The following is a 22,558-nucleotide window of genomic DNA, read 5'->3' as shown; positions in this document are numbered from 1 at the left end:
TGCTTTTCCAATGGCGAAAGGGGGAGGCGGAGGCTGCCGGGCGCTGCACCCCCAGCTCCCCCCATCCCCAGCCCCCCCATGTGCTCCGCTCCGCCTGGCGCTGTCCATCGCCCGTGGTGCTGCAGCGCATCATCCCGCAGCCCGGACCCCGCGGCGGCTCGTTCTCCGCCGGCTCTCAAAGCACGATTTGTCTGATCAGAGCCAATCCCGGGTTGCTCGTGAGTTGAGCCAATGGAAATCGAGACCGCGGAGATCTTACCAATGGGAGCCAGCTCTTGAGGCAGCTCTGCCAATGGGAGCACCGTATTCTAATAGACCTCGTCTTTATCAGAGAAATGTTGGCTCTTCCCAAGCTCAAGTTGAGTGCCCGGTGCCGGTGCCACGTCGGGTGCGGGGTCAGCCGGGGGCAGCCGCCACCGAAGCCGTGCCCACCTGCTGCAGCAGCCCTGGCCCCCGGGGTGGCTCCCCCAGCCTTTTGGCTGCCCATTGGCAACGCGTCGGCTGGTGTGGACGCTACGGGCCAGTAGCCCCAAGGCCGACAGGGATGGGCTGCACATCATGCCCTTGGAGTGCCGGACTCTGAGGGCAGTCTGGGAGCCATGGACACCAACCTGCCGGGCACCTTCCTGCTCAGCGGCCCTTCACTGGCCCCTTTCCCTGAGACCAAGGCACCCGTCTGCCAGTACTCGGTGCAGAGCTCCTTCTACAAGCTGGGTCCCCCCGGCCTGGGTGCCCAGCTGGCTGCCGGCACCCCACACGGCATCTCCGACATCCTCGGCCGGCCCACAGCGACTCCAAACAGCAGCCTCCTGCCCAGCTACCCCCATACAGGTGGATTTAACGGACTGAGCTCCCCAGGCGTCTATTATGGGCCGCAGGTGGGGGCCCTCCCTAAAGCCAGCAGCGATTACGTGCCACGGGGCAGGAGCTGCTGGGCAGAGGCTCCCGACTGGCAGGGCAGCCGGCAATGTGGTGGCCGTAAGTATGGGGATGGGGGGCGGGGGGCAGCTGGTGGGACCCCATCTCCTCTATTGCTTTGTGCAAGGCACAGCCTGACACCTGGGGATGTGCTGGGGGGGCATGGCTGGGGAGCTGGTGGACCTTTTACACAGAGGGTCCCAACCCCTGATTGCCTCCCTTGGTGAACACCAGGGACAAGAACAGTGCTGGGCTGGCATGCAGCTGGCAGGGGCATTGCAGAGCACACTGCTGCCATGATGGGACTGTGCTGGGTGAGCACAGACATTAGCTCATGGGGAGCTCACGGAGCACCCGGGGGCTGGGGGCTCTGGCTCAGTGCCTGCAGCTCTGTTCCCCTTCCCAGGTGATGCTCGTGGAGTCAGGCAGGTCTTCCTTCCCATTGCACACCTAGGAAGGTGGGGGGCACGGGCATGGTGCTCCCAGTGCAGTGCGGCTCCACAGTCACATGCTGCTCTTAATGCTTGTTCCCTTCTTAGTACAGCAATTAGTTTCTCCTCCCAAGCAGGAGGTGCAGAGCCCAGCCTTGGAGGTAACACGGCTCTCCCGCGATGAGGTCCCAGCTGTTGGAGCCAGGATGTTGTTTTACTTTGGAGGAGAGCAGCGACATAGAGGGGTGGGGGATTGGGCTGTCCAGAGCCATGAGAGCTCACCCACTGCCCTTGTCCCAAAGCCCCTGCACACCTGACTGACAGCCTGCACAAGAAGAAGCACACGCGTCCGACCTTCACGGGGCATCAGATCTTCGCTCTGGAGAAGACATTTGAGCAGACCAAGTACCTGGCAGGGCCAGAGCGGGCACGGCTGGCGTATTCCCTTGGCATGACTGAGTCCCAGGTGAAGGTGAGTGCAGGGGGGTGTTGTGGTGTGTGGGGTGTGTGCCAGGCGGCTGCTAACAGCCATGCTGGGCTGCAGGTTTGGTTCCAGAACCGACGCACCAAATGGAGGAAGAAGAGTGCCCTGGAGCCCTCCTCCTCATCACAGCGGGCGGGGGGCTCCAGTGGAGAGCGGGCAGCCTCTGAGAATGAGGATGATGAGTACAACAAGCCCCTGGACCCTGACTCGGACGATGAGAAGATCCGGCTGCTGCTGAGGAAGCACCGTGCAGCATTCTCCGTGCTGGGGCTGGGCACACACAGTGGCTGAGCACCTGGGAATGGGTACTGCTGTGCACCCACTGCAGCTCCTGCCCAGGGCTCAGAGAACAGCAGCAGTGAAATAAAGGCCCCTGCCCCAGCACTTACTACATGGGTCTGCAATGCCAGGTGCCCCAGAGGCCGGGCTGGGAAGGGACTGAGGCTGGGGGGCCATGTAAGGGGCAGGAAGGTCCCCAGAGCCCTCCCCAGAGTTTCCCCAGGTTGGGTGTGTGCTGGTAGCAAGAAGTGCTGTCCAAAAGTCACTCATTAGGGCCTCTTGTTGGAACCTATTAGCAGCAAATAAATATAATTTATCTTAACTGTGTGAGTGAGAGCCCATTCACCTGTCGGGGCTGCAGGATTGATGCGACAGCAATAGCCCTGGCTTGTTTGCTGCCAGCCTGTGGGCCTCCCCCCCCATTCTGCACCCAGCTCGGTGCAGGCTGCATGCACTGCTGTGGCCATGCCCTCCCTGGTTGCCACTGGCTCAGCCTCTGCTTGCTGATGGCACAGGGCCACCACCTGTCCCTGCTGCCTGAGGTGCCAAGGGGCTGCTGCTGGGGCTGCTGAGAGCCGACAAAGTGCAAGCAAACAGTGCTGCGGTGTCCTGGTGGAGAAATCAATAGGCAATGATAAGGAGCTGCTGGGCCATTGTGCAGTGGTTGGCAGTGGGGCACACGAGCGGAGGTGATGTCAGGGGCCCCCCTGGCAGCTGCAGGCAGCATTGGTGTTCACGTCCCCACCTGAGCAGCGCATATCCTGCATCACAGCAGCCCCCTTATGGGATTGGGATGCTGCAGGCTGACACTGGGCCCCCACCTGCCTGGCCCCAAGGCACACACTCAGCTCCAGGTCCTTACTTTCCACCACGCTTTGAGCTCTGCAGGTACCCCGGACAGCTTTGGTGGGGACTTGAGAAAGGCTGGACGACCCCAGCAAACATGGGAGGTGTAATGCTACCCCTGACCATGCGGCCCCTGGGCTCCCCTGAGCTGATGCTGCTCCATTGCAGGGCTGTGGAGCCATGCACCACCCCTGGGCATTGCAGTACAGGAGAGTTCTGTGCGTGGCCAGAGTGTGAGGCTGCTGCTGGGATATTTTTTTGACATTTTCTAAGCTGCTCGACGTGGCTGACAATTTTTAATGTACTAACTGCCTGGTCCAGTGAGCTGATTAATTGGTGCTGTGGAGATCAATAGAAAACAGAAAATTAAAACAATTTTAAAGTGATTAAGTAGTTTAACACCTGTCTGATGCAACGTCAGTGCTGGGAGACAAATAAAGCAGGTGGCAAAGGGCCGGCTGCAGCCCAGGAGTGACAAATCGCAGTCACAGCCTGGCTGCCCTAAAGCATCCCATGGATGTACCGGAGCTGCTCATGGAGCTGCTCATGGGGCTGCAGTGCAGGATTAATCCCACCTCCAGCTCTCCTCACCCTGCAGACAGCACTGATAGATGGTGCCAACCACGTGGCATGGCTGGTGGCTGCCATGGCACAGCACTGGAGCTCATAGGGCTCACAGAGCCCGGCCCATGGTGAGTACGAGCACGACGACCCTGGCCCTCCTTGTGCTCCTCACCGGGCACTACTCGGGAGCGTGAGTGCGAGCGGGGTGGGCTGGCAGGCAGATGGATGGCAGCTCCACTTCAATTCCACATCCCTTTTCTCCCAGACAAACCCCGTCGGATTTTCATAAATCAAAGCGCCACACTGTTTAATAAAAATTTATTGACTTACAAGTGATTATTTATCAAAAGGCCATTAATAGCGGCTCCGGGAATGATGTGCTACTGGGTGGTGTGGGGAGACTAATAGCAAATCAATGCCAGCATCTGGGCAGAATGCATATGAGGGCCCCCGGCCCCAGCGGGCTGCATGGCTGCTGCTGCCGGGGCCGGCAGCCCCTACCCCAAGGGCTGCCCCACGCTCCCCCCGGTTATTTATCGCTTACAAATGAAATGATCAATACTTTTAATCTAGAGCTAAATTTATTAACTTTCCCATCGGAGAGAGACATATTGACTGGGAGCACACGGAGGGGGAGCTGAGGCAAGATGGATGTGTGCTTGCTCACCTGCCCAGCCTGCTGCACAGCATCCCAGCAGCAGCAGGACCATGAAGATGGCCCCAAGCACAGCAAGGAGGATGGAAGCAGCCAGGAGCCACAGGCTGCTGCTGCCACCTCAGCACCTATAACAGAGCCAGGGGCCCGATGCAGGCCAGGTCTGAGTTCTGGGTGCAGGGTAACTATGGACATCCAACATGGCAGCGTCTGATCCTGGCACAGTCCCTGCCTCTGCGTGCAGCTCTTTGCACAGCCAAAGGCAATGAATGCCCTGACATGGAAAAGTGGAGTGCTGGGTGCGATGGGAGCCTGGAGACCCAGCCCCCACTGAGCAGCAATGCTCATGTGCAGCACAGTGCAGCACGCCTGACTGTAACTCAGTGCAGAGGCACCAAGGGGGCATGGCACAACCTGGGCACCCTGTGGCTCTCCAGAGCAGGGGCTCAGTGCAAAGGACCTGAGGCAGGGAAAAGCTTCATGAGCCTGGAGGTTGGAGCAGCCGTACGCGTTTTGTGCTGCAGCCAGGAGAGGAACAGGCTTCTAAGCTTCCCTTGGTTGTCAAGGCAGCTTATCTGAGCACAGCTCACCAGCTTCTGTGCCGTGGGAGACTTGTGACTGACACACATGCACATCAACACACCAACCCTCCCCCTGGGCCTGTAAACACCATATGGAAGCATATGACACCAGAAGTGTTTCATTTTAATATTGCCCCTGCAAGGGGCTTCACTGTAACAGTAACAAGAAGGCATCTGTGCCAAGAGTTGCCCAGGGCCTGAAGACTCTAGGCAGTAATAGAGCCTCCAGGAAAGAAGAGCCAGGAGATGAAGGAATAAGTCCAAACAGCTCTGGAGTAGCCAAAGTCCAAAGAAATGGAGCTGCTTCAGACAAGACCCGGAGGCAGAGAGCTCTGGCCAAGTAACAGTGCTGGAGACAGAGGGCTCAGGAGCGGCTTCGGTCTTCATGGTTGCCTACAATCATTTTGCTGTAAAGTTTCTGTTGCTCCTCCTTGAATGTATCTTTCACCTTCTCCCTCTTTAGACCTCCATCCCTAGAAAAAGAATCATTCACAATGGAGCTAAAAGAACACACTGACACTGTGGCTGGGGCTGCTCCGAGCAGGCTGGAGCTTCCACATCAGCCTGATGAGTGCATTTGTCCCTTAGGTTGATAGGGCACACTGCAGGTTGACTGTCCACAGGGACGGCTCCTTTCACCAAGAATATCCCACATAGCCCTGCACAGTGCTCAGCACATCCAGCATACTGCAGCACACTGCCAGCAGAGGCCCTCAACCTCTCAGGATCCAAAGATCTCAATGGCTGACATGGGAGGTTCTCAAGCTTCACATGCTTTGCTAAGCAATGTCAAGTAAGAACTGGGGCATCCCAGAGCAACAACACACAGAACAGAAGTCTAGATGCTTGTCTTGACTATATAAGGGCAGTTTTGGATATCCGTTTCTACACAGCTCTACTCCGCCCAGTGCGAGACACAAATGTAGCTCTGCAGCTTATAAACACGTATCAGGACCCAGGGACAGAGAACACTAGACCAGGGAGGAGAAATATCTGACAAGACTCACCAAAGCAGATCCACAAGGCCTCCCTGCCTGGCAATAGCTGACTTCACTCGATTGGCAAACTGGACAGCATCCTCATCACACTGTAGGAAAATGACACTGTTCAGACAGACCAAAAGGCCAAACAGGCAGCAGATGAGACAGGGCAGGTTCACCTTACTTACCTGTCTGGTCATTGGGGGCAAGTACCACACACTGCAGACAATGGCCCAGCTGGTCATCATCCTAAGGAGGTAGGTTACCATGCCATACTTGCTGCTGTTCCAAAAGGCATCTCCAAACTGTGGATCATACTATGGAGGAAGGAGAGCTTATGAACGTCAGGTAATGGGTGCAACTTCCCTGAGAGTCCAAGTTCTACATCAAATCCAACCATGAGGGCCAGCCCTCCCCCACTGCATGTGGAGCAACTTCAGTGTCCCCACATCCTATGGTCTGAGGTCCTGGTCTGAGGACCAGGCTGTTGTGCCCCAGCAGTGCCAATACTGGACTATCAAGGCTGACCTTGTAAGCAGATTACCATTTCTGCTGTAAAAATATTTGCCTTCTCATACCTTGATGGCTACAGGGTAAACTGTGGCTCCAATTTCAAAGCTCCCCTTCTTGAACATCATTACGGATGTGTTGTTGATGCAGGTTCCTGTAAGAGACAAGCACAATCTTTGCAAGCCAGTCCAGAAGTCTGAGCTGTACACCTACAGGCATCCAGTAATTGCCCCTGACACTCCAAACCTTTCTCTGTGTGTGAGCATGTGTAACATAAATGAGACACAGGAGGGCTGCTGGGCCCTCTTCCACCATGTGCCTGCCTGGCAAAACTCCTCAACTCACCTTCTGGAAAGATAAGAATAGGCAGTTTGCTCTTGTCCTGGACATGCTCTGTGAGCCTAAAAAGAAGAGAGTCACCAGTTATCATGGGAGCTGTGCTGACAATCCACACAGCAGCGCCCAACCCTTTCCCAGCCTCCAGAGCCCCCCTGAAGCTGTCAAACCTTTTGGCAACAAGATGACGGTCTTTGACCTCAGAACGTTCAAACCAGACATGGGGGCAAGCTTTCACCATGGCTCTCTGTATCACACCCATGAGCCCTCCATGGATCTGACCCACCTGAACAGGGTGAGAAAAACATAAGTTACAAGACCTGGGGACATCATAGAAGGCCAAGGAAGCTCCTACAGCTTCACTGTTAAGTTCATCTTTCTACCCCAGCTCTTGTAAGGCTGAGAGGAAAAGTTCCAGGCTCTAAATGTAAAGATGCAGCAAGGCCCAGGGGAGGTCAGGCTTGCTGGAAAGTAACACAACAGCAGGCAGAGCCGGGGTGCTGACCTTACCATTGCATAGTAGCCATCACTAGCCAGGATGATCACATCAATGGGGGATGTGTGATTAGCCACACAAATGCCTCCATTCTGGGGCCTGTTTTCTCTAAATGCAAAATAAAGGCACAGATTAGGGCAGAGGAATGAAGAGCGAGGCCTACAAGAGGCTCAGCATGATGCAGCTGGGAGGGACTGACACTGTAGCAGACAGTGCTACCTTACCGGTCGTGGTAGGTGATGATGGCTGTGAGGGCACGCACACAGATCCGGTAACACATCAGGTGAACGTGTTTGCTGAGGAACTCTTTACACCTGCAGCCCAGAACAGAGAGCATCAGCCCCAGCTGCCCACATTGGGACCACTCAGCCCAGCTGTCCGAGCTCACCAGATCCCACTGAGACTTCACATAAACACATCTCCTGCTGGGTTTTGCTGGTTGCTTCCTGATTCATATCTCATGAGAACCAAACTTTTGCCTTTGTTCTTCTCTGCTTTTACTCCTTTCAGAGATCTGGGCTGAGAGCTCTGTCACAGGCTTAATGCTTTTATTTAAAGTAGTAGGATATACATTCCTAACAGGCTACAGATGACAGAGCCACCTGCCTCATCTGCAGCATGAGGAAGAGATGGGCCTTGCAGGAAAACTCCCTAATTATAAGGTCTCAAACAGCACAGGGCCTTTCAAAGGCCAACTCACCTTCCATTTGGCAAATATCCCACCACTGTAGTACCAGTCACCAACAAACTGATGCCAGTGAATGCCAGGGCTATCCTGTAGAAAGAGGGAAGTTATGTGCAAGCAAATCCAGGTCAGAGGCCCTGCCCATTACATTACCTGTCTCTCCCAGCCATGCCAAGCGGGGTCTGTGAGCTGGGGGACCAGCTGCACCAGGAACAGGCCACAGGCAGGTTCCTGCAGCAGCACCCACCTGAGGGGCAGAAGGAAGCAGTAGCGGATGAGAACACCCAGTCCCCAGAGCACAGTGAGGCGCAGACTGATGTAGTGGAAGTTGTAGTTGGTCCTGCTGAGCAGGTTCCAGGACTCCAGTTCTTCAGCTGAGAACCTCTTGGTCACTTCATCGTCCATGATGGTCTCGATGCCTTTGCGGCAGAAATAGAAGATATCTGAGAGCTCAAACTCAGGGGCGTCCAGGGCTTTGCTACTGCCACTCCGACGGATCTCTTTGATCTCCTCTTCCAGTGATGTTGGCTCCTTTGCAATGATACCTGCAACAAGCCACAGGCAGCTCTGAGCAAAGTATGACTGCTGAAAGAGCTGAGGGCCAGGGAGACTCCTGCAGACCTTCCTCCAGCCCTCCCAACTACCTAGACATGAAACATGCCCTGAGTGCCTCATGCACTGGACCTTTCCACATCCAATGCCAATCCATCTATGTGGAGAGGGCATCCCATCACACTTCAGCAATCAGAAACACTAAATTTACCACACAGAAATTTGAATTTCAGATGTCCCCAGGAATGGCAGGATCTTACCATTGACATAGGGCTTGTATAATGGATGATTCTTCTCCTTCGCACCACGCTCTATTCTCAGTGTTGCCCACTGCAAGAGACACACACAGCAAACAAGACTGTCAAAGCCTGTAGTTCCTCTTGATACTATTCCTAATTCACAGGTGGCTTCTGGGGAAGACCACGCTTAAGGGGACCAAATGAGATGAAAGCAGGATGCTTCCTTACAGAACTATGTAAGTGACAAACGTGCAGATGAATTGAAGTGGAAGCAGACACCAGGTGGGGAAGAAAGTTTTCTCAGCAGAGATTTGTGTATAATGGAACAAGAGGAGTAATGGGAAGATAACCAGCACTTAAGAAAGACATAATGTGCACACACTTGTGTACTGTTCTGCATAGCAGAGCCCCGGGGGAAGAATGAGAGCCAGGAGGTGGAACTGTTCTCAGTGGTGAGATGGCACAGCAAGACTTTCTACAGCCTCCAGTAGGCTGCTGCCAATTGCACGTGGCTGCATGAGGCACAGCCTCCAGATGGACCTTGCATCCTGCATGCTGGGCTGGAACGTGATGTAGTTCAGCAGGCAGATAACATGACCAGAGCTATTTTCCACTACTGGATTCCTCCATACTCAAAGCAGAGACTGTTTGCAGGCTGCTGCTAAGCACATCAGGCCAGCCTATGAGGAGCTGGGATTCCTCCCTACTGCTTCTCAGCTCGTAGTTAATCCAAAACAGCAGCAGCAAGAACCCTCAGACAAACACCCCCAGTTACTCTATCAGTCACCCACGAAGAAGCAGAAACTACTGGGAACTCCAGGGTTCTCAGTCTCAACCCATGACACTATTAGATGAGAAAGCAGTGATGTGGCAACGCTAATTGTGGGTGGAGCTTCTAGCTCATCTGGCAGCCACCTCTGCCAATAGAAGGAACTGCAGGATTGCACAGGACTGTCCAGACACTGCCATCCCAGGAGAAGGAAGAGAAGCTCTGACCCACAGAGGAGTGGGGCAGCCTGTACAGAAGGCACATTCCTTGCCAGCCCCACAGTAGAGACCACAGTGGTAGAAAACCCAGCTTGCCACATGGGAAGCAGCAGGCAGGTCTCCCACCCCACCAGCAGAGGTGTGTGGCTGCCAACCCAGGCCCACAGCCCCCCAGGTTGCCAGACTCAGGTTCTGTGTTTCCAACACTGGCCTCAAGGACTTGATAAACATTGTGAATAACACCCCTCATACAGCTCTGAATGACCAGGCCCAGCCACTGAGCTTTACATCAATCTATCAGCCATTCTGCCAGAGCACTTCTCTCTCCCACCACAAAAGTTCTTTGATGGAAGCTGAAATAGATTTCTTCTCAGAAAAAAAAACAGTTGCAAAATTGAACACCAAAATGTGCTGAGATTAAATGTTCCTTCATCGAATGAAAGAAAGAGAAAGAATTACAGTAAAACAAAATGTTCCATCTCAGATAAGCCAAAATTCTTATTAATTTTTTTTTCTCTCAGTTCACTAAATTGAAAACCAGATCTTCAGACACCAGTGTTAATGAAGCACAGCACAAAGCACTGGGTCTTCCCCTTCACACCACAAACTTTTGGGAGGACTCAAAGCTGCAGGGCTGTGACATCCAACCAGCAGATGCTCCCAGAGGAGACCAGCTCTGTTCCTAGAGCAGCAGCTGTACTGAATACTGGAGCAATTTGGACATCACATTTAAAAGCCTGAAACTTCCCTACTACACACAGTGTTATCTTATTCCTTTTCCCTGGGCTGCCAGGTTTGGGTTGATTTGGGTTTTATCTACTGGGAACTTTGCAAGAATCCTGGTCTCTCCAGGGTCTTGACTCAAGGAGAGGTGCTGGCTAAGATGGCCCAGAAATGAGTGTGCTGAAGGCAGCCAGAGGAACAGCATGACCCCAACTTGGAAAATTCCACTTGGCTTTTTTTGTGCCCGGAGGAGCAGTGAGCGCTGCTGCTGTCCTCTGAGGCTGCGGGTCCAGCTGTGGCTGCTGGGCTCAGCAGATAAGCAGGCAGCACTTTGGAACTTGAGAGCTCTGCGTTCTGGCTACAGACTGCCCAGCACTTGCAGCACATAAAGGTCCACCTTGCTGCCTGCTTTTGCTTCATCCGAACATACTGGAGATGAGCAGCCCACTGACTGTAGTTCCTCTCTTACACATCTTACACCCCTTTTGGCTTCCCTCCATATTCAACTGTGACAGCACTCAGCCTTGCCTCGGAGATCAACCCGGCCAAGTACACACCTCCTCCCAGCACATCCCCTGGTACTGCTGTACTACTTGCATACTTATGAGCTATGCTGTCCTACAACTTCATTTGAAGACTCAGAGCCTTAACCACAAAGAAAGAAAACATAACCTGTGAACAAAAGTCCAATGAATTGCATTTGGCTGAGCAAGTCTTGTATGATGACTGCAGCAAGTCATCTGGCACCAGCACATTAACAGCAAACCATACTCTCGCCTCTGTTGTCTTCTGTGCTCTACTGAAAGGTAAAAGCTTCTCCTCCTACCATTCATCCGCTTGATGAGAGCCCTGTAAACACTCTTCAGCACAGAAAAGGCTGAAAACATGACTTACCTGAAAAATCTTCAGTAATGTTTTCATGTAAACCTTGCGGATGCCAAAGGAGACTCCAAAAATGGCTGGCACGATGATGAAAACCAGGAGTAGAGTGAAGAGGACAGTTATGGAGATTCCCAAGAGATTGACAACTAGGCTGTCAAACGGGAGCAGAAGGAACATGATGAAGGGCCCAAGCAAGGCTGGTGCCTTGCGACCCCGCAGCCAAACAGGAAGGCTGCCTGCAGCAGTTAAACAGTCCTCCTATTATTCAGTAATAGTCTCACACATTCACTGAGTCCGCTGTTGCTCACAGACCCCATTCCAAAGTTCACATCCTTTTTGGGCTCTGTGAGAGAGGGAACGAACAGTATCTGGGAGAGAGGTTGGGAAAACAAGCAAATACTGCCAGGAGTCCCAGATAGTTCAAATAGAGCACGTCAAGGAGCACAAAGAAGATGGAGAGTGCAGGCAGGATCCTCCATGGGTTTGCAGTGCGTACTGTTCCAGAACGACTGTGTGAATACAGGCACCCCCACAGCACCGCTGAGTAAATCCTGCTGAGGAGCAGCTTCTGAAGACACTGGCTGTAGAATCTGTCTCAGGCTGCTGACAGTCTGCAGAGCCTCCTCACAGGGACAAGATGAAGTCCATCTCTGAGCCTGCATTGGAGGAGACTGTGGGAGTTGGCACTCGCAGGAGCCTACTGTATGTGGAGCTATTATTGTTCCTTCCAGGAGGACACAGGTACTGGCTCAGATCCTCACATGACGCCTGCGACAAGTTCAATTCCAGAGGCTCCTGGCATCCGCTCACATGGATGAGTTGTAACTGACTCAAATGAAACCCGCGTCCCTGGAAAGCTCTCCAAATAGCGTGTTGGCTTCTTGGTAGACCAGGCACTCACAGCACTAGAGGAGGAAAGAGAAACTGAAGTCAGACAAGTCATGCAATCAAAGACGTCAATGGCAGGAGGCCAAGGACAGTGGGTGCTGGAACCACGAAGGCAGCGTTCAGGCTGAGGACACATCACTGCGAGCAGCTCCTGAGACACTTCAGCCCCAGCCTGGTGCTCCAGCTCCCATTTCACACCATCACACACGTCCTGTGACTTCCTCCCAGACAAACCTTGAACTGAGCAGCTGCGACCAGAGCCACTTTGAAGTACAGGATGTTGAGTGTCACTAAACAGGTCCCACGTACAGGAAAAGAGCCAATGAAGTAGCAGAAAACCCTTGTGAATGACAGAGCCCTCACCACCACCTCTCTCATTTCAGAGGAATCCAAGCTGAAGGAGCCAGATGTGTGCTGGATTCCTGGGAAGGAATCACTTCCTCTACCCCTGTACACAGGTTCCTGGGGTGTGGCTCACCCACTGCTTACACAGGGCAGCTTTACAAACAATGCATGACAGGAAGTTAGCCCAAGGGGAGAATTACTGCAGATGATGATTAGCCACGGTGGAACTCACCGGGACACGGGGAGCAGTCAAAGGTCAGCACACAGCGAGGGATGACCCGGCAGAACAGGTCTGCGTGAGGCCAACACTGCTCGGAGCATCGGCTCAGGGCAGAGCTCCCTCCAGGTGCTGTCTGTGCCTGCTGCCAGAGGGCACGGTGTCAGCCTGAGGGTGGGATGGAGCAGTGCTTCAACTCAGAGCAGGGAACGGCGGCAGCACCATTCTGCGTCCCTCTATGTACAGAGTAAGGAACACAAACGCCTCTATAAGCGATGATTCCCTGGTAGCAGCAGTTCTGCACGCACACACTGCGCCGGAGCCGACACCGTCCGACCGGCCCCGCTCGGTTCCACGTTCCTGTGTCACCGTCGTGCCCCACCAGCCGACACGTGCGGGGCTCGACTCGGCCCGATGCAGCAGCCCCGGCCTCGTGCCGGGTACGAAGCTTCGCCCTCCCACCCCCCGCGGTCACCCCAGTGCGGCTGTTACACCGCCCACGGGGCAGCGAATCCGGGCCGGGCCGGCAGCGACCTTTGTGTGTGTGTGTGTGTGTGTGTGTGTGTGTGTGTGTGTGTGTGCGGGGAGGGGCGGGGAGCGGAGCCGCTCACACCACGCGCGGGGGCGCTACGGCGCGGCCCGCACCACGGAGGAGGCCGCGCTCCCCGATACAGGAGCCGGGTAACGGTCCGCGGGCGGCTCGGGCCCGGCCCCTCTGTCCTCCTCCTCCTCCGCCGACCGCGGCCGGAACCGGAGCGGGGCAGCACGGGGGAGGAGGAGGAGGAGGAAGGAGGAGGAGCAGCGCCGGGCCGGGCCGCGCCGCTCACGCACTCACCTGCCGCCACCGCCGCCGGGCCCGGCTCCGCCCCCGCCACACGCCGTGCGCGCCACGTCCCCGCCCTACGTACGATGACGTCACCACGCCCACCGCGGGGGCGCGCACGCAGCAGCACCGCGCACCTCCCCGCCGATAGGGGGCGCTGCAGCCAAACACGGCGCGGAAAGCAGAGCCCAGCCAGCACCGTGCGCTCACTTTATTGCCACCACAACAGCGCGGACACAACGCGGCACCGAGCGGCAGCACCCACCCGCCACGTCCCGAGCCGCCACGTCCGGCTGCAGAACAAGGCACTGCCCGCTGGTCACACTGAAGCCGCCTGTTTGCAGCCTTGTCCCGCTGTCACATCAGCACCAGCAGCTTCACCCACATCGATGATGGAGCAGGTCCAGCTTTGAAGCCCAGCAGCTGTTTGTAGCACAGCCCGGCTGGACTCAAGGAGGGGTTATGGAGCTGGGAACTGCACCTGAGCTGCCACTGCCCCCATCCACACACAAGGACCCTGTAACAAGTAGGGACATAAGGGACCTACAGCCCCCAGAGCACCTCCCTACCAGTTACCAGTACGGGGCGTGGGGCTCTGAGTGCCGCCAGCTCTGCAGGTGAGACAGGATGAGGGCAGCAGCCCGCGACGTGCCCAGCTGCTCCCGAGTCCCCTTGGTGCTGTTCACAGCGTGGGAGGGTGGGCGGACGGCAGCCACGTGGTAGAGCCTGTAGTTGTTCCCGTGGTTGTTGTCCCAGTGGGTTTTGTGCCCACAGCGGAAGGAGATGCAGAACTCTGTGACCCTGCAGGAGCTGGAGGGTTTGGGAAGGGAGAGCTCAAAGGAGAAGGTGTCCACGTCTGCAGAGCCGTACGTGCTGTGCATGTACTGGCAGGGCATGTCTCGGAAGCTCTTCCAGCCATCAAAGCTGATGCGGACGAGGACTCTCTTCTCGTACTCAATGTTTCTGACCTTCACTGTCCCAGACAGGGCACGGTCCTGAATCACGCAGCTCTCCAGGCAGACCAGGTTGCTGAGCAGGCGGCTGCGGAAGGTTGCATAGTCTGCAGAGGGTTGTGGGAAGTCCAGCACATACCTGCCCGCTTCTGAGTGAGAGTCCCTGAGCCTGGGCCGGAAGCAGGTGAGGTCTGACAGGGCGTGCTGCAAATCACAGAGATCCTCCTCAATCTTGGAGAAGAACCTGACGGCTGTCAGCGAGAGCCCCTTCATGTCAGCAAACACCACCCTCTTCTTCTTCTGACTTTTGGAGCTCTTGGTGCTCTCTCTCCACTCAGGCTCATGATCTGCGCTCTTCTTCAGGTTCAAACAGGAGCGGAGTGGTTTGCGTCCTCGGCTGCCCCGGAGCTCCTCGTAGGAATTCAGCAGCTTTCGAATAGGGGGTGAGTGGCTCAGGCAGAGCCGCATGGCCAGGTCCACAGGCATGGCTGGGGGAGCGACAGCTCGTGTGCTATAGACCTGGAAAAGGCTGGAGGTGAAGAGGGGTCATGCAGTGAGCCCTGGTTGCTGGACAGCTGTGGCTGCAGCCCTGGCCCAGCCCGCACCCTTCCCTTCCCTTCCCTCCACCCTCCCCACCCGCGCTCACTCTCCGCAGCTCATCCCGTCTTCTCTCCCTCCACCGGCTCAGTGCTACCAATGGGGCCGTGGGAGCAGCCGGGACATCCCATGGCTGTGATGGCAACCAATGGGAGCCAACAATGCGCTGCTGAGCAGCCAATGAAGGCACCGGCCGCTCAGCCCCCCCAGCCACCTCCCTTCCTTTGGCACAGCCGCAGCAGCCCCCCACACCGGGGGTCCCACAGCCAGGGGTCCCATAGGAGGTCCCACAGCCAGGGCCGCTCCCGAAACAAACTACTGGAAGCAAAGCATCCTTCTCTCAAGCTGTGTTCAATGCTGGCAGCTTTGAACCGTTTCCACGCATCTCTTTTCAAGTACTTACTCTGAAATCTATTTCTAAGAGCACGGAAGATCCCAGGCTTTGGACTCGCTGTGTCAAAACGCAACTCTGAAGCTTCTTCCCTCTGTCCCTCCACACTGAATGCAGGGCACTGTCACTGACAACCGCATTCAAAACCACCTTCACTGCGTAGCTCACATGTGACTCCTTGACCGTCACCCTAAGCCAGATCACCCCGTCCTGCACTCCCTGCTAATCCCTGCAGAGCTGTCTGGCCATTTAGGTTAAGCAGACCTGATTTTTCCTGCTGACAGCACAGATCTTGATCAGCTCATGACACAACCTATCTGTCGGTATTTACACACAGCTTTCCATTGCCACTGATCTAAATGCTTTCAGAGCAATGTGAGATGCTTCTCACTCCAATGGCAAACTTGAATCCTGTGCGTGGCTGGGAGAAGCCTGTATTCAGCCCTGACCTCAGGAGGCAAAAAACATCTGAGCCACCAAGCTGTGCTCTCCCCTACAGGGATGTGTGGCACTCAGGTCACTGTTGGTCAGACACTCCTGCATGGGGAGGAGCACAACAGAGTCCTTTGGGGGTAACCAGGAGCCAGATACACTTGTATGGCAGGGCCTGCAGGAAGGGGTGGTGTAAGACAAGCCACATTCTATTCCCCAATATTCTATACCCCTACAAAAGGTAACTGTGGCTGCACCTGCCCAAATGACAAACTCAAACATCATCTCCCAAAGGCATGACAGCAAATTGACTGTTTCCCTCCCCCCTGCTCAGAACCAGGGCTATTATTGCTCAGGTTTTCATAACCTGTCTGCTTCTGGACTTTTGACTACTCAAAACTTTCCCAGCAGAATTTCCAATTGCTTCCCTATATCAGCTCTAACACAGACATTTCTCAGTTCTGGGATAGACTGTCACCCAGCAGAACAGCAGACGGGGTGAGCCAGGGCAGTGAAAGCCCACGTTAAAATGCCAGAGACAGGTTTTCACATGGCTGTGCCTCCACGCACTGTAGCGATGGACTGCACAGGTCTGCAAGCATAGTCACATACAGCATGGGCTATTTGTTAGTTCTCACCTGTTGCTTTCTGAGAACCATTCCTTCATCACGTTCTCTCAGGCTGACAGCACATATTCCCCCCCTTCAGGGACTTGGGGGAGTCAACAGAGACAAGGAAAAGGGTTCCTACTAATATAAGTACTTACTCCACGTTTCTCCTGCACTCAGGAGAGCAGATCTGGCTTAAACTATGAAAGCACAACTCACAACCAGTGCCCTCCCTGTGACCTCTTCCACCATCCATCCACTTTGCATTTAGAGCTAATTGCACAGTAAACCCAAAGTTATCAACACCTTGGAAAGAACAGAGAACAGGTGATTTATTTCAGTCCAATCTCTACAGCAGCCCCTAGAGAAGCTGCTCTGTGCATTCTCATCACAGGCACAGACTGAGGTGGATGAACGAGTCTTCCCCTCCATCTAAAAGTACAAGCCAAAAGCAACTCTTCCTTGACAAACCAAATCTCACTTATTAGCCTGACCAATTCCAGCCTAATAGCCCATGTGGTAAACTGCACAGCCTGCAATAATTTTGATGGCTGCCAAACTGCAGAGAGGAGCTGTGCTCAAAGCACTCTAGGAAAAATCAGCTCTGGTGAGGATTTGGCTTCTAGAACCAGGGCATGGGCCCCAATGCTCACGTTGCAGCAGCCACGTGAGATGCAGTTGTAGGGCAAGTACAAGCTGCCTGGACAACTGTTCAGTCAAACTAAATAGGGCTAAGGAGAAAGTCTTACATTCTTCAAGCGGCTCTTCTAGAGCACGTTTTTGCAGCAGCAGATTAAGAATGACTTTGACTGGGAGCTTCAGTCACCTCTGTGAGGCTGCCTAAGCTACAGGCGTGAGCAGGGTACAATCCAAAGCCCTTTCTTCAGGGCCAGGCAGAGGTGTGTGCTACTGATTCCTAAGGATTAAACACAACTTCCTCTTAATGTCTATACTTAAAAAAGAATCCACTTTATCTAAATGGATTCATTAGGAACACTATAAACCACACACGCAAAGCCACTCGCACTGCAAGATGCCCTGCATCACACCCTGCCTGGCAGTGAAAGGGGAGCACCAGCCTGTTCCCCACAGAGTATGGTGCAAGGAAGGCCCTGTCCTGAAGGAAGGTGAGCCTGTCTGTCCACACCTGAGAGGTACCAGGCTGTACTAGCAGGGGACCAGGAAATACATGAAGGTCAGCAGGGCAAAAGGAGCTTTTGCTCTGTGTAATCAACATTAAGGAATTCCTTGTCTCCCTTACTGCAGCATTTGTTTCAGCACAAAGTAACCAGACAGATTCCACCCTCAAAACTACAAACAAGCAGAGACTGCAGTAGAACTCCACATTCTCTGGAAAAAGGATCTTCGGGGAGCACACAGCAGAAAGCTGCTTTATCCTGAGCCATCATTACAGTTGCTTCTTTTTAGTCAAACTGGTCACCACAATTCTTAAATAAGGTATCCTAACAACTACACACCGCAGCTTTCCCGAATATACCGTCAGCTTGGTCACTTAGCACTTGGTGCTATTGATCCAAGTTCCCCCGCACACGGAGCTGAATGCTCTGCTGCAGAAATCAAAGGCAACATGCCAGCCTTAGAGGAAGTCGTGTGAATACCATACAAAACAGAAGAGGTAAGGTAAAAATCAAGACCATTCCTGTTCTCACCCTGCAGCAAGAGACTGTTTTGGGAAAGCCTGCTGAACTCATACTGTTACCATTCCAAGCAACATGAAAGCACCACAAGCTTACGGTATTCCTTAGAGCTCTTCTAGTCCTCAGCTGCTGATCATGCAGACCATCCTGCATCAAGGGCCCCATTTGCCCTGGAGTTCACCGACAAAGGCAGCCTCAAGCCTGAGGATTAGCTGTAACTGTGTTGTAATCTCCCTGAAATCTGACAGCCCAAAGAAGGGGGTCAGAAAAGGCCAGAAAAGAAGGAAGGCCTTTCAATTCCCCTCACTGGAGTTGATCAACATCCAAGAATTTCAAAAGGTGAAATGGCAGCATTTAAATCAGTGAAGAATCTGCTGATTTTGGTTTCAATACAAAGCTTGTGCATGTAACAAAACAGTGGAATGAAATACAAATTGTACATGGGCATTTTCAAGACCTACTAAGTGTGAATCGGTTGTTCAGTTAAGAAGGATTGTGACAAAATTAAAAATGCTGTTTGACATTTCCAAAGCTTCCACCACAACTGTACAAATCACAGCCTGATCAGGGAAAACACAGATGCCCAAGGCTCCTGTAGGCACCCACTCTTTGGACCATGCAAGAAAAGCCACTATCAGCACAAAGGAAAGCAATTCCAAATCCAGCCCTACACTGCAGGTAAATCTGAGATATAATTTTATGAGGACAGTGCTACTAATGCCAGAACACCAGAAAAAAAAAAGAAAACATCATTGTAACTTCTCTCTAGATAAGTCAGAAGGTGCTGTGGACAACTGTGTCCACACTGGGAAAGACACTGCACAGGCAGAACAAAGTTTATTCCATCTGCAAGGTAAATTCTGCCTTGGGACATTCCAAGGAAAAAGAGACTTGCTGTTTGGCCTGTGTAACTATCCTTCAGAGCAGACAATCTGAATTCCTAAGCTCATGGCCATTTTCCAGGCAATACCTTGAGAAAGACAGAGATAAACTTGGTAAACTCTCCAACCTCCCTTCCTGCTGCTGCTAACAAGCTGGAGTTAAGCATCTCTCACATGATCCTAGGGCTCTCCCCTGCTTGCTTACGACATTCTCTTTGTTCTGAGTTGTAGTTTCCATCCTTAATTTGCTCCCAATCCTTCCTGCTCCTTGTGTGATAATCAAGATTTGCTCTGCCAGCAAATGCCTTCATGTGTGTTTTTGCTCAATGGATCATGTGGCAAAGGTGGTGCAGAAGTATCCCTCCAGTTCAGCTCAGAGCAATTGGGCACTTGCACAACACCCAAAGTTGCACAGGCTGTGATGAGATCAAAGCTGATGGGGAAAGGTGGAGTTTACCCAACAAGTTACCACACTGTTCCATCAGCCAATTTTCACCTTATAGCCTAATCTTACAGTGCTAAACTGGGGCAAGAATGAACACATACATGTAAGGTGCACCTTAAAAAAGTGCACCCTTGCATTTACAAAGGCATTATTCACCTCTGAAGATATATGTGCTCTGTACGTGTCTGCTGTCAAACCACTCTGAGATATCGTGAAATGCTGCCTATGCTCATCCATCCCTTGGGATTCCAAAGAGACTATGGAAGGGCTCAGCCAAAGCCCTGTGAGTGAGTGCTATGACACAGACTGCCCTCACTCTGCAACAGTGGGAGAAAAGAGCCTGGCTGAATTCCAAATGTGTGTCATAAGCAAGCAAGAGCTTGTTTATGTGGGGGGGAAGGAGGGGAATAAGCCCCTTGCAAATGCAGAGGGAAAGATGTCTTGTTGGCTTACTTGAATGCTTTGAATGCCTTCAGAGATGCACCTCCCAGCCCTGCTGCTACCCTTAGCCAGTCCTCTCCAAGCCACACCCTGTGGGGCACCCAGCCCAGACTCCTTCATTGCCACCTTCCAGCTGGGCCTGGGCCATACCCAGGAGGCAGCACAGCCCCACCTCAGTGCTCACCACTTGTTCAGATGAGCTGCACTGCTCCTGAGGCCACCAGTGGGGCAATGGTCTTGTAGCGGATCAGGTGCTGTGAGCCCTCCTCCAGATCAATGGTGTACTCTCTGAAAGAGGCAGGTGCAGGGTGTTAAGCTGCTTCTGGGAAACAAGTCTTGTTCAAATGCACTGGGTGTGGAAGGACCACCTACCTCTGCTCATCAGTCTCTGGCTCAACCAGGATGTTCTCCTGTCTCTTCAGCACTCTCAAGAACACAAAAGAGTCCAGGTTGGGTTTCGGGACTGCAGATACAACAGATTTGGAGTACAGACTCAGCACTCACTCATGTTCCTCTGCAGAATGCTCAGTGAAGAAAGGAGTACTAGGGGCAACAAATGCATTGCCAACAAAGGGAATAACAGAGGTAGTCTGCATTGCCCCAGCTTAAGAAAAAAGCAGATGGAGGTGGCTAGCGTGAGCTCAGAGCTTTCTCCATACCTCATTTGCAATAATTTTCCAGACTGCCTGTAGTCTGTCTGTACTCACCTGATTTTAAGAGAGCCACTTTCTGCAGATTGGGTGGCATGTGCTTTAGGGCCACATTCTTCAGATAAGTCTCGGTGTTTGCCATGTACCTGAAGGGAAAAAAAAACACCAAACCCCCCCAACATTGGAGCATTTACTGATTAAGTCAAACACAAATTTGCCTGGAGAGCATTTGCTCAAAAGTGCCAACAGGTGACACCTCCTGGTCATCCAGTTACAAACAACCCACAGAAATAACTGGCTCAGATGCTAAGTATACCACAGACTCACAAGAACTGTTTCATTTTAGCTCTCTTGTATGGGAAATCACAGCTTGAACCACTGATTAATTAGCTGAGGCAAGTGTTGGGTCAGCTGCGGGAGCACAGGTGAGAGTAATGGAGCTGTGCTCCTGGAAGGGGTGGACTTCGACTCCACCCCCTCTGAGACCTCATTTAAGGGCTGACCACCTCTGAGGCAGCATCTCTTGGAGATTGCTCCCCAGTGGAGTCTGCCTCAGCTATCTGGTCCAGGCATCGACATTGGTGAGTTTTCTTTACTAATAACCTTTGACTATTTATCACCATCTTGGTCAATATCTTTATATTAGCCACCTTTAAACCATCCTCTGTTACCACCTTTACACTCCCCTCCATGTCCATAAGGAACGTTGAACACCTGAATCTTACTGCAACTTTGTCTAACGCTTAAGAGCTGTTCAGTTCTGTACCCCATGCAAAGGGAGGGAGATGCACTGAAAGCCCACTCACTCCTTAGCAAAGGCAAACTCCTCTGGTGATAGAATGGAAGGCTCCCCTCTGGCTCGAGATTTCTCCTTCTCCAGCACATGTGGGAAAAACTTCTCTATCTGTCATTGGAAGAAAAATGAGATTAAAAAAAAAGATTAAAACCCAACTTTCCAGTAGTTCAGTACCTAAAATCCCCCAGAGACTACCCTTACAAGTGATCCTCTCCTGAACAGGTGTATGCAGTAAACACAAGCCTACCCAAATTACCTGCTTCTGACTTAGTAACAATACAGTCAGATGGGGTCTTAAAGCTGCATGGGTGCATGTGACAGGACCCAGGAGGATCATGCACCTTGGCTTAGATAAAAAAAAACGTGCCATTATAACAGAACATCACAGCAATACTGTGATTCTCCACAACAGAAAAGCACGCCCAGGGGATGAAATCCTTTTGGTTGCACTGTAGATAGTGAGATAGGGGATCTTTAACAAAGTGCCTTGCTAAAGCAGTAGATAATAAAACAGGAATCACTCCTGAAGTAAAGCTTCCCTATGCTCTGTACAGTATTTACCTTCACAAGTCGACACCTCAAGTAACTACTGAGCACATAACGGATCCTTTCAATCTCCATGCGGTGGATGCTGACCTTCAGGTCTCCTTTCTTTGCCCGTTTTAAGTTTGCCTCCTGCAAAGAAAGGCAAAGAAAACTGAAAAGGCTGAAACAGCAAACAATAAAAATAGAGAGCAAGAAGCCCGATTAGCTCACAAGGGAAATAAAAAGTGAATTTCCCAACGCTATGCTCAGCAAACAAGCATTGTAAATAGTCAGAAGAGCACCCCCTCCATAGCACACACCATGTGGTCCAGCTGCTCCACCACGCACTCAATGATCTCCGGTTTGCTCTCCAGCAGCTCGGGGGCAAACTTCTCGTTCATCCAGGCCTAGGAGGAAGCACGATGTGATAAAGGCCCACACAGTTCCTACCGACCACCGGGACCCCGTCCCCACATCGCCCCTTCCCGCCCAGCGGGCCCACAGGCCTGACCGTCATCCTCCCCGCTCCTTCCTCGGACAGCTCCAGCTGCCGATGGTCTAAAAGTCCCCTCGGGGCTCATCCCTGTCCCGCTCTACCTGCTCCAGGCTGCGGATGAGCTGCAGTGGGGTAAGAACCAGCTCCTCGCTGCCATCGTCCGAGTCCGGCTCCTCACCGCCCGCCGCCGCCATTACAACAAGCCGCCGCTCCACTGCGCAGGCGCACAGCGCGACCCGGATGTTCTGCACTAGCGCAGGCGCA

The 22,558-nt window shown here is 53.1% G+C and overlaps 4 protein-coding genes across 7 annotated transcripts; 1 reads left to right on the top strand and 3 right to left on the bottom strand.

Moving 5' to 3' along the window:
• Window positions 1-369: 369 nt before the first annotated feature.
• On the top strand, window positions 370-2,434 carry NKX6-3 (NK6 homeobox 3). The gene is made up of 3 exons (XM_015883075.2): window positions 370-978; window positions 1,652-1,821; window positions 1,894-2,434. The coding sequence occupies exons 1-3, from the start codon at window positions 600-602 to the stop codon at window positions 2,122-2,124; spliced, it is 780 nt and encodes a 259-aa protein (XP_015738561.1). The 5' UTR covers window positions 370-599; the 3' UTR covers window positions 2,125-2,434.
• Window positions 2,435-4,851: 2,417 nt separating this feature from the next.
• On the bottom strand, window positions 4,852-13,509 carry GPAT4 (glycerol-3-phosphate acyltransferase 4). Of its 2 annotated transcripts, none has more exons than XM_015883126.2 (13): window positions 13,434-13,509; window positions 11,161-12,053; window positions 8,578-8,647; window positions 8,013-8,310; window positions 7,781-7,855; window positions 7,305-7,394; window positions 7,095-7,188; window positions 6,755-6,870; window positions 6,594-6,649; window positions 6,317-6,402; window positions 5,927-6,055; window positions 5,766-5,845; window positions 4,852-5,231 (listed from the first exon to the last, which is right to left on the bottom strand). In XM_015883126.2, exons 2-13 carry the CDS (start codon window positions 11,323-11,325, stop codon window positions 5,123-5,125), a joined length of 1,368 nt encoding a protein of 455 aa, XP_015738612.1. In that variant the 5' UTR covers window positions 11,326-12,053; window positions 13,434-13,509; the 3' UTR covers window positions 4,852-5,122. The 2 variants fall into 2 exon arrangements, with proteins under 2 accessions (XP_015738612.1, XP_015738611.1); XM_015883125.2 differs by lacking the exon at window positions 13,434-13,509 and adding an exon at window positions 12,614-12,851 and having other exon boundaries at window positions 4,864-5,231.
• Window positions 13,510-13,617: 108 nt separating this feature from the next.
• LOC116652397 (protein phosphatase 1 regulatory subunit 3C-B-like) lies at window positions 13,618-14,887 on the bottom strand. Its single transcript, XM_032448866.1, has one exon. The coding sequence runs from the start codon at window positions 14,858-14,860 to the stop codon at window positions 13,994-13,996; it is 867 nt and encodes a 288-aa protein (XP_032304757.1). The 5' UTR covers window positions 14,861-14,887; the 3' UTR covers window positions 13,618-13,993.
• Window positions 13,618-22,532, bottom strand: GINS4 (GINS complex subunit 4). Of its 3 annotated transcripts, none has more exons than XM_015883131.1 (8): window positions 22,396-22,532; window positions 22,119-22,205; window positions 21,835-21,948; window positions 21,284-21,381; window positions 20,535-20,623; window positions 20,200-20,290; window positions 20,012-20,115; window positions 13,618-14,903 (listed from the first exon to the last, which is right to left on the bottom strand). In XM_015883131.1, exons 1-7 carry the CDS (start codon window positions 22,486-22,488, stop codon window positions 20,019-20,021), a joined length of 669 nt encoding a protein of 222 aa, XP_015738617.1. In that variant the 5' UTR covers window positions 22,489-22,532; the 3' UTR covers window positions 13,618-14,903; window positions 20,012-20,018. The 3 variants fall into 3 exon arrangements, with proteins under 3 accessions (XP_015738617.1, XP_015738619.1, XP_015738620.1); XM_015883133.2 differs by having other exon boundaries at window positions 14,781-14,893; XM_015883134.1 differs by lacking the exon at window positions 13,618-14,903 and adding an exon at window positions 16,717-19,030.
• Window positions 22,533-22,558: the final 26 nt, after the last annotated feature.

This window comes from Coturnix japonica, chromosome 22, assembly GCF_001577835.2.
Source record: "Coturnix japonica isolate 7356 chromosome 22, Coturnix japonica 2.1, whole genome shotgun sequence".
In the NCBI taxonomy this organism is placed as follows: Eukaryota; Metazoa; Chordata; class Aves; order Galliformes; family Phasianidae; genus Coturnix; species Coturnix japonica.
This window is presented reverse-complemented; position numbering and strand designations above follow the sequence as displayed.